This window comes from Orycteropus afer, unplaced genomic scaffold (genome assembly GCF_000298275.1).
Source record: "Orycteropus afer afer isolate SDZICR_OR568_19922 unplaced genomic scaffold, OryAfe1.0 scaffold00309, whole genome shotgun sequence".
NCBI classification, from domain to species: Eukaryota; Metazoa; Chordata; class Mammalia; order Tubulidentata; family Orycteropodidae; genus Orycteropus; species Orycteropus afer.
In genome coordinates this window covers 2,357,766-2,371,846 of record NW_006921896.1, presented here as the reverse complement: position 1 = coordinate 2,371,846, position 14,081 = coordinate 2,357,766, and the positions used below count along the sequence as shown (strand labels likewise).

At 38.0% G+C, this 14,081-nt stretch overlaps 1 protein-coding gene across 1 annotated transcript in view; it reads left to right on the top strand.

Annotated features, from left to right (window-relative positions):
* The window catches only part of HERC6 (HECT and RLD domain containing E3 ubiquitin protein ligase family member 6), a 98,405-nt gene that overhangs the window by 64,403 nt on the left and 19,921 nt on the right, over positions 1-14,081 (top strand). The window contains exons 16-20 of the mRNA XM_007951711.2: positions 1,075-1,242; positions 1,837-1,980; positions 5,991-6,157; positions 10,969-11,032; positions 11,940-12,010. Of these exons, the coding sequence (XP_007949902.1) occupies positions 1,075-1,242; positions 1,837-1,980; positions 5,991-6,157; positions 10,969-11,032; positions 11,940-12,010 (614 nt within the window). The remainder of the gene's footprint in view (positions 1-1,074; positions 1,243-1,836; positions 1,981-5,990; positions 6,158-10,968; positions 11,033-11,939; positions 12,011-14,081) is intronic.

The window sequence follows — 14,081 nt, the reverse complement described above, 5'->3', positions numbered from 1 at the left end:
CTTTCCCAAGTCCAGATGCAAGTCCATCTCTGAGATGCTTGCAGGGAGTTAATGTGGGCAACCACAGGCAGCCTGGGAACTTGCAGTAAGATGGCTGTTATCTACTGACCTTGATGTCATTATTTTAGGACAGGTCCAGGAGGATTTGATTAGTTTATGAGTCCTAAATTCTCCTTTACTTTCCTTAGGATATACCATAAGCCCTAGAGAATTGCTTAAAGTCAAAGCAAGGTTAGCAAGTCCAACACAACGTTGCCAATCCAAGAAGATAAGAATCAAGAACAAGGTAGAGGAGTGTTGAGAATTCAGAAAAACTAAAGAGAAGTACTATGGAGGGTGGTTGGGAGCACTGCTAGATACAAAATGAGGCCACCTCTGACATATTTTTAGGGCATTACCATGCAGATTCTGTAGGTGAATCATAATTAATTGAAAAAGAATGTATCTTCTCTGAGCGAGTCTTCCAGATTTTTTCTTACAGCTAACATCAATCACCCTTGAGTTCCTAAACTGCCCTTATATTTATAAGGTTTCTTAAGATTGATGAGGGATGAATGCCTCAGTATGCTGGATACCAGTATTGCCTTTAAGGATCATGTTTACTATAATAAATGATCTGAGATAGCTTTCCATTACTTAGATATTCATTCATGGTGACTGATCCAATGTATCTAATTTCCTGATGGCATATCATCTTTGATCTTGCTGTCTCTCTTATTTTCTACTGTATAGATAAGTTTCCCTTTTCCTTAAATAATTACATTGTGATATATATAGTAACGACAGCGTATGTTGTTGTTGTTGTTGTTATGTGCCGTCGAGTCAAACCTGACTCATAGCGACCCCTCCTTGGGTTTCCGAGGCAGTATCACTACGGAAGTAGGATTGCCCAACCTTCCTTCCGGGGAGTGGCTGGTGGGTTTGAACCGCCAGCCGTCTGGTTAGCAGGCAAGTGTCTTATCCACTATGCTACAGCGTATATATATATTATATTAAAATACTTATTTCCAATACAAACACTTTCTGGGAGGTGAGCTCAAAGGCAGCAACCAAGTAAAACATTTCTTTTTCTAGGAGTCACAGGAGAAAGCATTCCAGAACTGGCATCAAATGGTTCAAAGAAGGAATGAATTCCCTTCACCTCCCACATTTATACTCAGAGTCAGACGGAGGCACGCGGTTGAAGATGCTCTGCGTCAAATAAGCCAAGCTGAAATCACTGACCTACGTAAAGCTTTGACGGTACTGTGAAAAGTCTCCTTGGACATTTCCATGATGTGGGGTGTGGGGAGGTGGGTGAAATATTTATGTAATGGAGCAAAAGCCCTCTTATAAAAGCCTGCATTTGCAACTATGGTTACCAGTCTTACGGTTTCCAGAATTCCCCTCTTATCCTTCAGAGAACAGGTATGGGATATTTAATTACACATTAGGTTATGAGTTAACTATTATTTACCTATGGCTATAAAAATGCTGCATAATGACTCATTTCAAAGCTTAAGATGTTGTTGTTGTTGTTGTTATGTGCTGTCGAGTCGGACGGGATTCATAGCGACCCCTCCTTGGGTTTCCGAGGCAGTATCACTACGGAAGTAGATTGCCCAACCTTCCTTCTGAGGAGTGGCTGATGGGTTTGAACTGCCAGCCTTCTGGTTAGCAGTCAAGTACCAAAGCTTAAGATAGCAATCATTTATTTCACAGGTGTGCAATTTAGCTGAAGTTCTGCTGATCTGGAGTGAACTGGTCTGGGTTATTTTACAAATCTTAACTAAGTCACTTACTTACATGTCTGGGAGATTTTAAATCTGAACCTGGAAGTGTGTTCCCTTTCCTCAGGTTGAATTTATTAAAGAAATTGTTTCTGTGGGTGAAGGAGTCAAGTCAGAATTCTTCCACTGTGTATTTGAAGAGATGACCAAACCTGAATATGGAATGTTCATATATCCTGAAGATAATTCCTACATGTGGTTTCCTGTCAAAGTAAGATTTTTTTTTCTTTTTTAACTTTTTTCCCCCAGAAGAGAAAAAACACACTATTCAAACTATTGAAAATACTATAGCATTAGGCCATCTAGAATCTTGCTGGTCAAAATATAGTTCACAGACAAGCGATGACAGCATCACTTGGGAGGTGTCAGAACTATAGAATCTCAGGCTCCACCTCAGATGCTATGACTCAGACTTACACTTTAATAATGTCCCCAGGTGATTCAGATGCACATTAAATTTCTTAAACAACTTTACTGAACTATAATTGACATATAACAAACTACCTATATTTAAAATATCCAATTTCATAAGTTTTGATGTACTTATACCATGAAATTATCACTGGATAATGAATATATCCATTACCCCCTAAATTTTCCTCCTGTCTCTTTCTAATCCCTCCCTCCTGGCCCTTCCCCCATTCCCCATATTCAGGTAACCACTGATCTGCTTTCTGTCATGAGGGCCTAGTTTGCATTTCCTAAAATCTTATATAATGGACTCCTAATATTGTCTTTTGTATCTCTCTTCTTTTGCTCAGCATAATTATTTTGACATTCATCCATGTTATGGCATATATCCATAGTTCATTTCTTTTTATTGCTGAGTAGAATACTATTGTATAGCTCGGGCAACGTTTAGTTAGAGTTATCTTGAGGTGAATGAAGCCTACTCCATGTCAATTAACAATAACATAATATTGTATGCATATATCACAATTTGTTTACCCAGTCTCCTATTGATGAATATTTTTGTTGTTTCTAAAATTTTGAGAAGCACTAGAGTGTTTCACTTTGGGAGAGAAATTCTTGATTGAATCCTAGATATAATCATCAATTATAATGAAGTGATTAATTTCTTTAGCAATTTTTCAATGCAGATTCCCCAGATGCAAACACTTTCTTTCTTAAAGTAGTAAAAGACTTGTCATCATATCTCTATTAGTAACATGCAACAAACAGTTCTAGAAAGAATGACATGGTGAGTTCCTATTTATTGACCCTTTTACCCATAAACTTCCAAATGCTATTCCAAATGACATGGTGAAGGTTTAGAAATCAGAAAAGACAAAGAAGAGGAGATGTATCAGTGTGGAAAAAAAAAAAAAAAGTTCTGAAAGGTTCTTTGTATCACTTTGAGAAAGAATGAACCCGTTTCTTAGTGCTGCTATATCAGAAATACTACAAATGGTGGCTGTAAGAAACAAAGAAAAATATTTTCTCACAGTTTAGGAGGCTAGAAGTGTGAGCTGAGGGTGCTTGTTTCAGGGGAAGGCTTTTTCTGTCCACTCTGGGGTGAAAATCCTTGTCTCAGCTTCTTTAGCATTCCTCATGGTGGCATTCCTTGGAGAGCTGGGATAGAGGTGGGATCAGTCTTCCCCCATCTGTCCTTGTTTTCTTCTGTGCCTAATCTGCTCTTTCTATATCTCAAAAATGACTGGCTTAAAACACACCCTACACAGACATGGCCTCATTAACATAACAAAGAAAACCTTATTCCCAAATGAGATTATATTGACAAGCACAGGAGTCTGGATTTACAAAATCTATTTTAAGGGGATACAATTCATTCCATAACAACCTCTAAAAGATAGGAATGGCCAAGATGTGTCAATGGTTAGATTTTTAGCAGTCAGTCAACAAACATTTATTGAATGTTTATTGAGGTTTCCAATTATATTAAATACTGTGGGAGCTTCAAATCAGTATAAAATGCAATTCCTTTCCTTCTTCAGCTTTTTGAAAATGTAGATAGAATGAGAAGACTAAAACACCAGAAAATACCAATTGGTTCTAAATTATGGATTGTCTTTTTATGTGTAATCGTTGAGGAACACGGCGGGGTGAGAAAAGCAGTCCTGGTTTCCAGAGTTCTAGTTTTGAGTGATAATGATCATTTAGCCTCTGAGTTTTCAGTTTATTCACCTATGAAATAGACATGATAAATTTTGTTCTTTAGGCTATATAGGGCTGTTGTGAGAATAAAACAAGGTATGTGAAAGTATAAGAGCACCACGAAACCTTTAAGGTGCTAAACTTTAAGAGGTTCTTTATTTGTGCAGAAAGAAATGAAGGAATACTTAAGTGGCTGGGGAAAGTGTCACAGAGAAGTTGAGACTTGAGATTGATGTTGTAGGACAGGTATGAAATGGATCTAAGAGAGAGATGCAAGTGAAGGATGGAAAGAAGAAAAATAAACTTTACCTTACCCTGTAAGGTAAGTGGTTTATTCCCATTTCACAGATGTAGAAACAGAGGTTCAGAGAGATTAAATAAATTGCCAGAAGACACACAGTGAGCAAGTGATGAAGCCAGGAGATAACGATTTCAGGACTGTCTGACGCCAAAGACCTTACTCTTAAGCATTGTGCTGTAGTGCTGCATAAAAAATGCAAAGACAAAAATGATCTGATTTGTTTAGGGCTTTTGTCTTTGAAAAGACAAAAACAACTGGAATCCAAGGGACACACAAATCATAGAAAATAAGACTGGTTATGTTAGGGATGGCCAGTTTAGAGACTACTTGTCTTTGTAACTTATTTTCAAAATTCACGTGTATTTTTTTGTGGTAAAAATATAGATAACAAAACACTTGCCAATTCAACAATTTTTACATGTGTAATTCAGTGACAAGGAGCTCTGGTGTTGCAGTGGTTAAGGCATTCAGGTGCTAACCAAAAAGTCGGCAGTTCACACCCCCCAGACATGCTGTGGGAGAAAGATGAGGCAGTCTGCTTCTATAAAAATTTACAGCCTTAGAAACCCTATGGGGGCAGTTCTACTCTGTCTTAAAGGGTTACTGTGAGTTGGTATTGATTTGATGGCAGTGGGTGGTGGGTGGGAATTCAATGATATCAAATGTATTTTTAACATTTAGCTTCATAATTATTCTCAGAAGTTTAAAGACCAAATAGATTGAGGCACAGAATAGTATGTGAGTGGCCCAAGGTCATGCACCTACTAATACTAATAGTAAGGATGGTGCTGGAATCTAAACCTTAGTATTTTCAGGCTAGTGATACCTAGAATAGGGTGCTCTGATGGCCTGGACAGATGACGCCTGTATTTTCCCTCAACCAAGGCAAGAAAGTGTAAAGAGGAGAAGTGAACCCAATATTGTCAGGCTCTTTCCTTCTTCCCCTTCTTTCTTCTACTCACCTTCAAGGTCAGCAGCATTGGTCACCTTCCTTGACTTATAAGCTTCACTCTGGAAACCCCTAGGCTGTGGACTGCATTGCTGAAAGAGACTCCATGGCACTCATCTGACATATGTCATGTCTGTTTCAAGTGTCTTAGTTGCCTAGGGCTGCTGTAACATAAATACCACAAGAGATTGACTTAAAAAACTTTCTTTCTTTTTTTTTTGGTCACAGTTCAGAAGACTAGGAGTCCAAATTCAGGCTATAGTTGAATGCTCTCTCTCTGTCAGCTGTTGGGGAAGAAAAGCTTCAGAACAATTCATTCTGGTTCAAACCCCTGCTGAGAATTTGCATCCCTATCCCAGCTGTAGAGAATTAGAATCTACATTTTAAGATCTCCAAGTGACTGGGTAGAAATAGAAATTCTCAGCAGACGTTAGAATGGGATGAACCAGTTCAAAGCCCTGTGATATTCTACATGAATTTGAAGGCAAAGACTATAAAATTAAGTAATTAAAACTTCAATTTATAAAGATATCTGAGTGTATTTTTAATATTCCAGATCTGCTATTAGTAGCAAAAAATAAATATTCACTTAATTTATTTAATGTTCAGAACATTAATTTGTATTTAAAATACAGAAGAAGTTTAAATTGTATTATACTGTATAAAACCAAAACCAAACTAACTCACTGCCATCGTAAGAGGTTCAAATTCTAATTTTCCTAGAGCTCATTTTGCTTTTAATTTGTAACTTTTTAGAAAAGAGAACACAAAAATATTACTAATCTAATTAACCCTTTCTCTTATTGATTATTTGTAATACATTAGGGCTTTTTTTTTTTTTTTTCTTCTTTTTCAGCCTAAATTTGACAAGAAGAAATATTTCCTCTTTGGGATATTGTCTGGCCTCTCCTTATTCAATTTAAATGTCGCCATGCTTCCTTTCCCACTGGCTCTGTTTAAGAAACTTTTGGGCCAAAAGCCATCAATGGAAGATTTAAAAGAACTCAGTCCTCTTTATGGGAAGTCAGTAAATACAATTGCTTTTCCTACATTATATCTAGTAAATCATGATTGTTTAGGTACAAATAAATATTTACACACAAACACAGACAAGGTGTTCAATTTTAATACAGTTACACACTTTATATGAAGTTGAATTTTAGCACAATTTATAATAGTGTAAACTTTCAAAAATGGAGAAAAACCAAATGCTTCTCTAATTATCAACCAATACAATAAACAGGAAGTCTCTGGATTGTGCAAATAGTTAATATGTTTATCTGCTAACTGAAAGGTTGGTGGTTCAAATCCACCCAGAGTCACCTTGGACAAAAAGCCTGGAGATAAACTTTAAAAAAATCAGCCATTGAAAACCCTCTGGAGCACAGTTCTACTCTGACACATGTGGGGTAGGCATGGGTCAGAGGTGGCTTGGCAGCAATTGGTATTGTACAATAAACAGAGCTTTGACCTGGTCCCTTCAAATTATCCACATGGAAATAGTTGCTTTGGACAATATACAATATCCTTAGTGAGAATCATCCATGCTATATTTAGCTTAAATATTTCAGCATTTTCTTATTTTCTTAAGGGTTGAAAATACTTGTTATAAGTTAAAAGGCAAACTATACCCTGTGAGGAAAATTCTGACAACATACATGGTAGACAAAGGATTCCTGATACATAAATATATATGTATCATCACACATAGAAATATATATATTGCTATATAAATATATGTATGTGTGTATCTGACACAATGCAGGTAGACGAGCCCCTTGGATCAGAAAGCACTCAATATAGGAGTGGGAAAGAGCTGCCTCATCAGAGTAGAACCAACCTTAATGATATGGATAAAGTAAGTCTTTCAGGACCTCCATGGGCTGATGTGGCATGACTCAAATTGAGGAGAAACAGCTGCAAACATCCATTAATTATCAGAACATGGAATGTACGAAGTATGAATCTAGGAAAATTGGGAGTTGTCAAAAATGAAATTGAATGCATAAAGATTGATATCCTAGGCGTTAGTGAGCTGCAATGGACTGGTTTTGGTAATTTTGAATCAGACAACCATATGATCTACTGTGCTGGGAATGACAAGTTGAAGAGGAATGGCGTGGTATTCATCATCACAAAAGATGTTTCAAGATCTGTCCTGAAGTACAATGCTGTCAGTGAGAGGATAATATACATATGCCTACAAGGAAGACCCATTAATACTATTATTATTCAAATTTACACACCAACCACCAAAGCCAAAGATGAGGAAATTGAAGATTTTTATCAACTTCCGCAGTCTAAAATTGACCAAACATGCAATCAAGATGTGTTGCTTATCACTGGTGATTGGAATGCTAAAGTTGGAAACAAAGTAGAATCACCAGTAGTTGGAAAATTTGGCCTTGGTGACAGAAATAATGCTGGAGATCACATGATAGAATTCTGCAAGAATAATGACTTATTCATTGCAAATACCTTTTTTCAACAACCCAAAAGGAAGCAACACACATGGACTTCACCAGATGGAACACACAGGGATCAGATTGACAACATCTGTGGTAAGAGGCGATGGAAAAGCTCAATATCTTCAGCCAAAACAAGGCCAGGAGGTGATTGTGGAACAGATCAACTGCTCAAATGCAAGTTCAACTTGTAGTTGATGACACTTAAAACAAGTTCACAACAGCCAAAATATGATCTTGAATATATCCCTCCTGAATTTAGAGACCATCTAAAGAATAGATTTGATGCACTGAATACCAGTGACCAAAAAAGAAAAGAATTGTGGGATGTCATCAAGAGCATCATCCATGAAGAAAGCAAGAAGTCATTAAAAATATGAGAAATAAAGAAAAGACCAAAATGGATGTCAGAAGAGGTTCTGAAACTTGCCCTTGAGCAAAGAGTAGCTAAAGCAAATGGAAGAAATGTTAAGATAAAAGAGCTGAACAGAAGATTTCAAAGAGCAGGTCAAACAGACAAAGCTAATTACTATAATGAAATGTGCAAAGACCTGGTGTTAGGCAACCAAAAGGGAAGAACATGCTCAGCATTTCTCAAGCTGAAAGAACTGAGGAAAAAGTTTAAGCCTCGAGTTGCAATATTGAAAGATTCTATGGGGAAAATATTAAATGATGCAGGAAGCATCAAAAGAAGATGGAGGAATACCAAAAAGAACTGGTCAATCTTCATCCATTTCAAGAGGTGGCATATGATCAAGAACCAATGGTATTGAAGGAGGAAGTCAAAGCTGCACTGAAAGAATTGGCGAAGAGCAAGGCTCCAGGAATTGACGGAATACCCATTGAGATGTTCCAACAAACGGATGCCCCCCTGGAGGCACTCACTCGGTTATGCCAAGAGATTTGGAAGACAGCTACCTGGCCAACTGACTGGAAGAGATTCATTCATATTTGTATCCATTCCAAAGAAAGGTGATGCCACAGACTGTGGAAATTATCAAACAATATCAATATCGCATGCAAGTAAAATCTTACTGAAGATAATTCAAAAATGGTTGCAGCAGTATAATGACAGAGAACTTCCAGAAATGCAAGCTGGATTCAGAAGAGGACGTGGAATGAGGGATATCATTGCTGATGTCAGCTGGATCTTGGCTCAAGGCAAAGAATACCAGAAAGATGTTTACTTGTGTTTTATTGACTATGCCAAAGCATTTGAGTGTGTGGATCATAACGAATTGTGGATAACATTGAGAAGAATGGGAATTCCAGAACACTTAATTGTACTCATGAGGAACCTGTACATAGACCAGGAGGCTGTCATTCAAACAGAAAAAGGGAACACTACATGGTTCAAAATCAAGAAGGGTGTGCATCAGGGATCTATCCTTTCACCATACTTATTCAATCTGTGTGCTGAGCAAATAATCCAAGAAGCTGGACTATATGAAGAAGAACATGGCATTAGGATTGAAGGAAGAATCATTAACAACCTGCGATATGCTGACGACACAACTTTGCATGCTGAAAGTGAGGATGACTTGAAGTACTTACTGATGAAGATTGAAGAATACAGTCTGCAGTATGGATTACATCTCAATATAAAGAAAACAAAAATCCTCATAACTGGTCCTGTACGCAACATTATGATAAATGGAGAAAAGATTGAAATTGTCAAAGACTTCACATTACTTGGTTCTACAATCGATGCCAATGGAAGCAGCAGTCAGGATGCCAGGCGACATATAGCACTGGGCAAATTGGCTACAAAGGACCTCTTTCAAGTGCTGAAGAGCAAAGATGTCTTCTTGAGGACTAAGGTGAGCCTGATGCAAGCCATGGTATTTTCAATCACCTCATATGCATGTGAGCACTGGATAATGAATAAGGAAGACCCAAGAAGAATTGATGCTTTTGACCTGTGGTATTGGTAAAGAATGCTAAAAGTACCATGGACTGCTAAAAGAACAGGTCTGTCCTGGAGGAAGTGCAGCCAGAATGCTCCTTTGAGGCAAGAGTGGCCAGATTTCGTCTCACCTACTTTGGTCATGTTGTCAGAAGGGACCATTCCCTGGAGAAGAATGTCATGCTTGGTAAGGTGGAGGGTTGACAAAAGAGGGGAAGGCCCTCAATGAGATGGATTGACATGGTGGCAGCGGCAATGGGCCCTAGTATAGCAAGAATCATGGAGCTGGAGCAGGATCGGGTGGTGTTTCATTCTGTTGTGCATAGGGTCACTATGAGTCGGAGATGAATTGACAGCATGTAACAACAACAACAACATGTGTGTTTCTATATTGTTTCTGTTAGTTGCCATTGAGTTGAGATTTATAAATTGCCAGTGGACATACAATGAGCAAGTGATGAACTCAGGATAAGAATTTAAGACTGTCTGGTCCCAAGACCTTTACTCTTAAGTATTATGCTATACTGCTGGATAGAAAACAAAGAGAAGAAAGTAAATCTGATTTGTTTAGGACTCAGTGAAAAGACAAAACCTAAATGGTGCAAATGGTTAAACACTTGACTACTAGCCAACAAGTTGGTAGTTGGAACCCACCCAGAGGTGCCTCAAAAGACAGGCCTGGTAATCTGTTTCCAAAACGTTGAAACGTTGAAAATCCTCAGGAGCAGTTCTCTGCGTACATGGAGTCTCTATGACTGGAGGGCAGCCAACAACAACATGAATACATAAATATGGCTAATCAAAAAAATGAAAATACGTTCAACCTTACTAGAATGGAAGAAATGCAAACGAAGTGCCATTTTCTTCTTACAATTGTTTCAAAGTTTTTTCATAAAATATGTAGTTGGCAACAGACTGAGGAAAAAGACCCTCTGTTCTCTTGTACCTTTAATAGAGAAACAACCGCCTAGATTTACATTGTCTGCCCTCACAGTGTAGAGAAGGGTTTATCAACTTCAGCACTATTGACATTTTGGACTGGGTAATTCTTTGTAGTAGGGGGCTGGCTGTGCATTATAGGATGATTAGCAACACTTCCACCAAATGCCATGAACAACCCTCCCTTCAGTCATGACAACCCAGATGTCTCCAGCTTTTCAAAATATCTCCTGAGGGGCAAAATTACCACCATTTCAGAATCAGTGGTTCAGAGGAAAGGATACATTTTTGTAATTCCCTCATACACAACAATGTCTAGGTACTAGCAGTGGTCCAACAACTCAAACTGTAAACAGATGTTAGCTCTAGGAAGAGGGACTGGGAACACAGAAGAGAGCAAAGTTACATTGCATTTTATACATTTCTGTATATATTTTTAGGTTTTTTGTTTTCAGTGAACTGTTATTACTTTTGAAATTTTATGAGATCAATAAATATAATTCTAAAACCAAAATTTTCATTAGGAATTTGCAAGAAATTCTCAATGATGAAGAAGATGACATGAGAGAACTTTACATACATTATTCTGTGAGTACTAAAGAAAGGTGTATTACAGTTTAGGTTTAATCTGGTTGTTTGTTGATAAAAGAGTATGTAGCACAATATTTGTCAATTTAATATTTTCATGTACAAATTAGTGACATCACTTACATTAATCATGGTTTTTAAAGTCATTTTTATTTTTATTTATTCAATAGTATCTTAAATAGAGAGTCCCTGAGTAGCATAAATGGTTAAACACTCAACTGCTAGCCAAAAAGTTGGTGGTTCAAACCTGCCCAGAAGCACCTCAGAAAAAAATGCCCTCCAAAAAGTCACAGCCTTGAAAACCCTAGGGAGCAAGCAGTTTTACTCTGAACATGTGGGATCGCCAAGAGTTGGAAATGATTTGACCTCAACTAAGAACAACAACAATTTTATTATTTTTTTTTTAAATACTATTTCATTGTGTTTAAGGTAGATGTTTACACAGCAAAATAAGTTCCTATTTAACCATTTATAAACAAATTATTCAGTGATATTGATTACATTTTTCTCAATGTGTCATCATTCTCATTCATTCCATCTACTTATAAGAGATCCTTTTTTGAAGGACATTTTTCTTCTGTACTGTAGGACTTTCCTCCCATCCCCTCCTTATGTCTCTATACTGTCAAACAAAGTGAAGATACAATTGTTCAATTAATGGGAAGAATGTAAGGAAATAAATGGGCTAATTTATACTTAAAAGCATATACAATATGTTCTAGGATAGGATAACCTGATTTTTTAAAAATATTTTATGCTTATTTAAAAGACGTAACTGCACAAATAATTATTTAGTTTCGGTTATTTTAAATTCTCTAAGGAAAATGTACTGGCAATAATGGTATTGCAGGTAGTTGATTTTTCAGACTTTCTTTCATATTTGTGTCTGAATATGTTTTGGTTACAGATATATTGGGACAAAAATCATGTTGATTTAATTCCAAATGGGAAATCTACACCTGTGGACCAAAGCAACAAGTAAGTTATGAGACCTAGAAAATCTGCTTTGAACACATGTAAAACATTTATATCATTAGACTTTAAAGGTATATTTTCACTTCTCAGATTATCAGTTCAACTACTCATCATTCAGAATGATACACAGAGTTAAAGAAGGGGAGAAAGGAGACAGGATTAAGTATTTCCTTTGCAGCACTGTTCACTATTTAATTCATTTAACAAATACTTTTCAGCCCCTAGTCTGTGCCAGGAGGAGTCTTGGCTGCTAAGCGAAAAGCTGGCAATTGAAACCCACCCAGTGATTCCACAGGAGAAAGACCTAGCAAAGGTTACCGCCTAGAAAACCCTGTGGGGCAGTTCTGCTCAGTCACATAGGGTTGTTATGAGTGAGACGACTCCACAGCACACAACTCTGTGCCAGACCATACTTTAGGTGCTAGAGATACAGCAATGAACAAGACAGACAAAATCTGGAACTTAAATCTAGTGGGGCAGAAAATACAAATTATGATGTAATATAGTATCACATAAGGGCGAGCGAGCTCTCTGAGAAAACTTAAAGTTAATAAACAGACTAAAGAGCTACAAACTGATATATTGGAAACAACTGGTATCACATTGTGAAAGCTGATTGACAATTTTTCAAGAATTCTGAAAGGTGGTTGTTAAAGCATTAGTAGCTTAAAATCTGCTGTGGTAGGAATATTCACACCAAAGAAATTGGTAAGTGCTGCAAATGAGGGTTGGCTTGCTCCTCTGTGTGCTCATGCATGCTCTTTCCCCTTCTGTTTCTTGCTTTTCTTTTCAGAGAGCAAACTGCTTACCTTTTACCAACACACCACTGCTTTCAACAGAGTACAGAGGGAGGCTGATTAGATAGACTAGTCCAGGAAGAGGGCGCTCTGGTAGCGTAGTGCCTAAGGCACTTGACTGCTAACCAGAAGGCTGGTGGTTCAAACCCACCAGCCACTCCTCGGAAAGAAGGTTGGCCAATCTACTTCCGTAGTGATACTGCCTTGGAAACCCAAGGAGGGGTCACTAAGAGTCAGGTCTGACTCAACAGCAAACAACAACAGTCCAAGAAGAAGGAGCTCTGGTACTGCAACGTTAAGAGCTAGGCTGCTAAGGAAGATCAGAGGTTTGAACCCACCAGCTGATCTGAGGGAGATAAAACTTAGCAGTCTGCTTCCAGAAGAACTGTTGTTAGGTACCATCAAGTTGGTTCTGACTCACAGTGACCCTGTGTACAACAGAATGAAACACTGCTTGGTCCTATGCCATCCTCACAAGTGTTGCCATGTGTGAGCCCATCATTGAAGCCACTGTGTCAATCCATCTTGTTGAGGGTCTTCCCCTTTGTCGCTAAGCCTCTACCAAGCATGATATCCCTCTACAGGGACTGGTCCCTTCTGATGACATGACAAAAGTAAGAGAGATGAAGTCTGGCCAGTCTCACTTCTAAGTAGCATTCCAGCTGTACTTCCTCTAAAACATATTCATTCATTCTTCTAGCAGTCCATGGTACATTCAATATTCTTCACACATTCCACAATTCAAATACATCAGTGCTTCTCCAGTTTTCCTTATTATTTATCCAGGTATATGAAGCTATTAAAAATACTATGGCTTAGGTAAGGCACATTTTAGTCTTCAACATGACATCTTTGCTCCTTATCTTTTCTTTTCTTTTTTTTTGTAAATTGTGATTGGGATGAAAACTTACAGAGCAAATTCACTTTCCATACAGCAGTTTATATATAATTTGTCTCATGACATTGACCACAATTTACCACAACACAATAGCTCCCCTCCCATTTCCTCCCCATAGTTACTTCTTCCCTGTGTCCATCCCTCTATACACTACTGCCCCCTGAGCTATCTCCCTGTGCATAAGCAGCCCTTCTTTCTCCCATGATTGTTCTCTCCAAGGAGTGTATCTACCTCAGATAAATGTTCCACTCATATGCCTGTCTTCTGCTTGGCTGTTAGCCACAGGTGTGGATTCAATTCCAGACCTGAAGGGCAGCTAGGGGCCATAGTCTCAGTGGTTCCACCAGGCTCTATCAGACCAGCAAACCTGCCCCCCCCC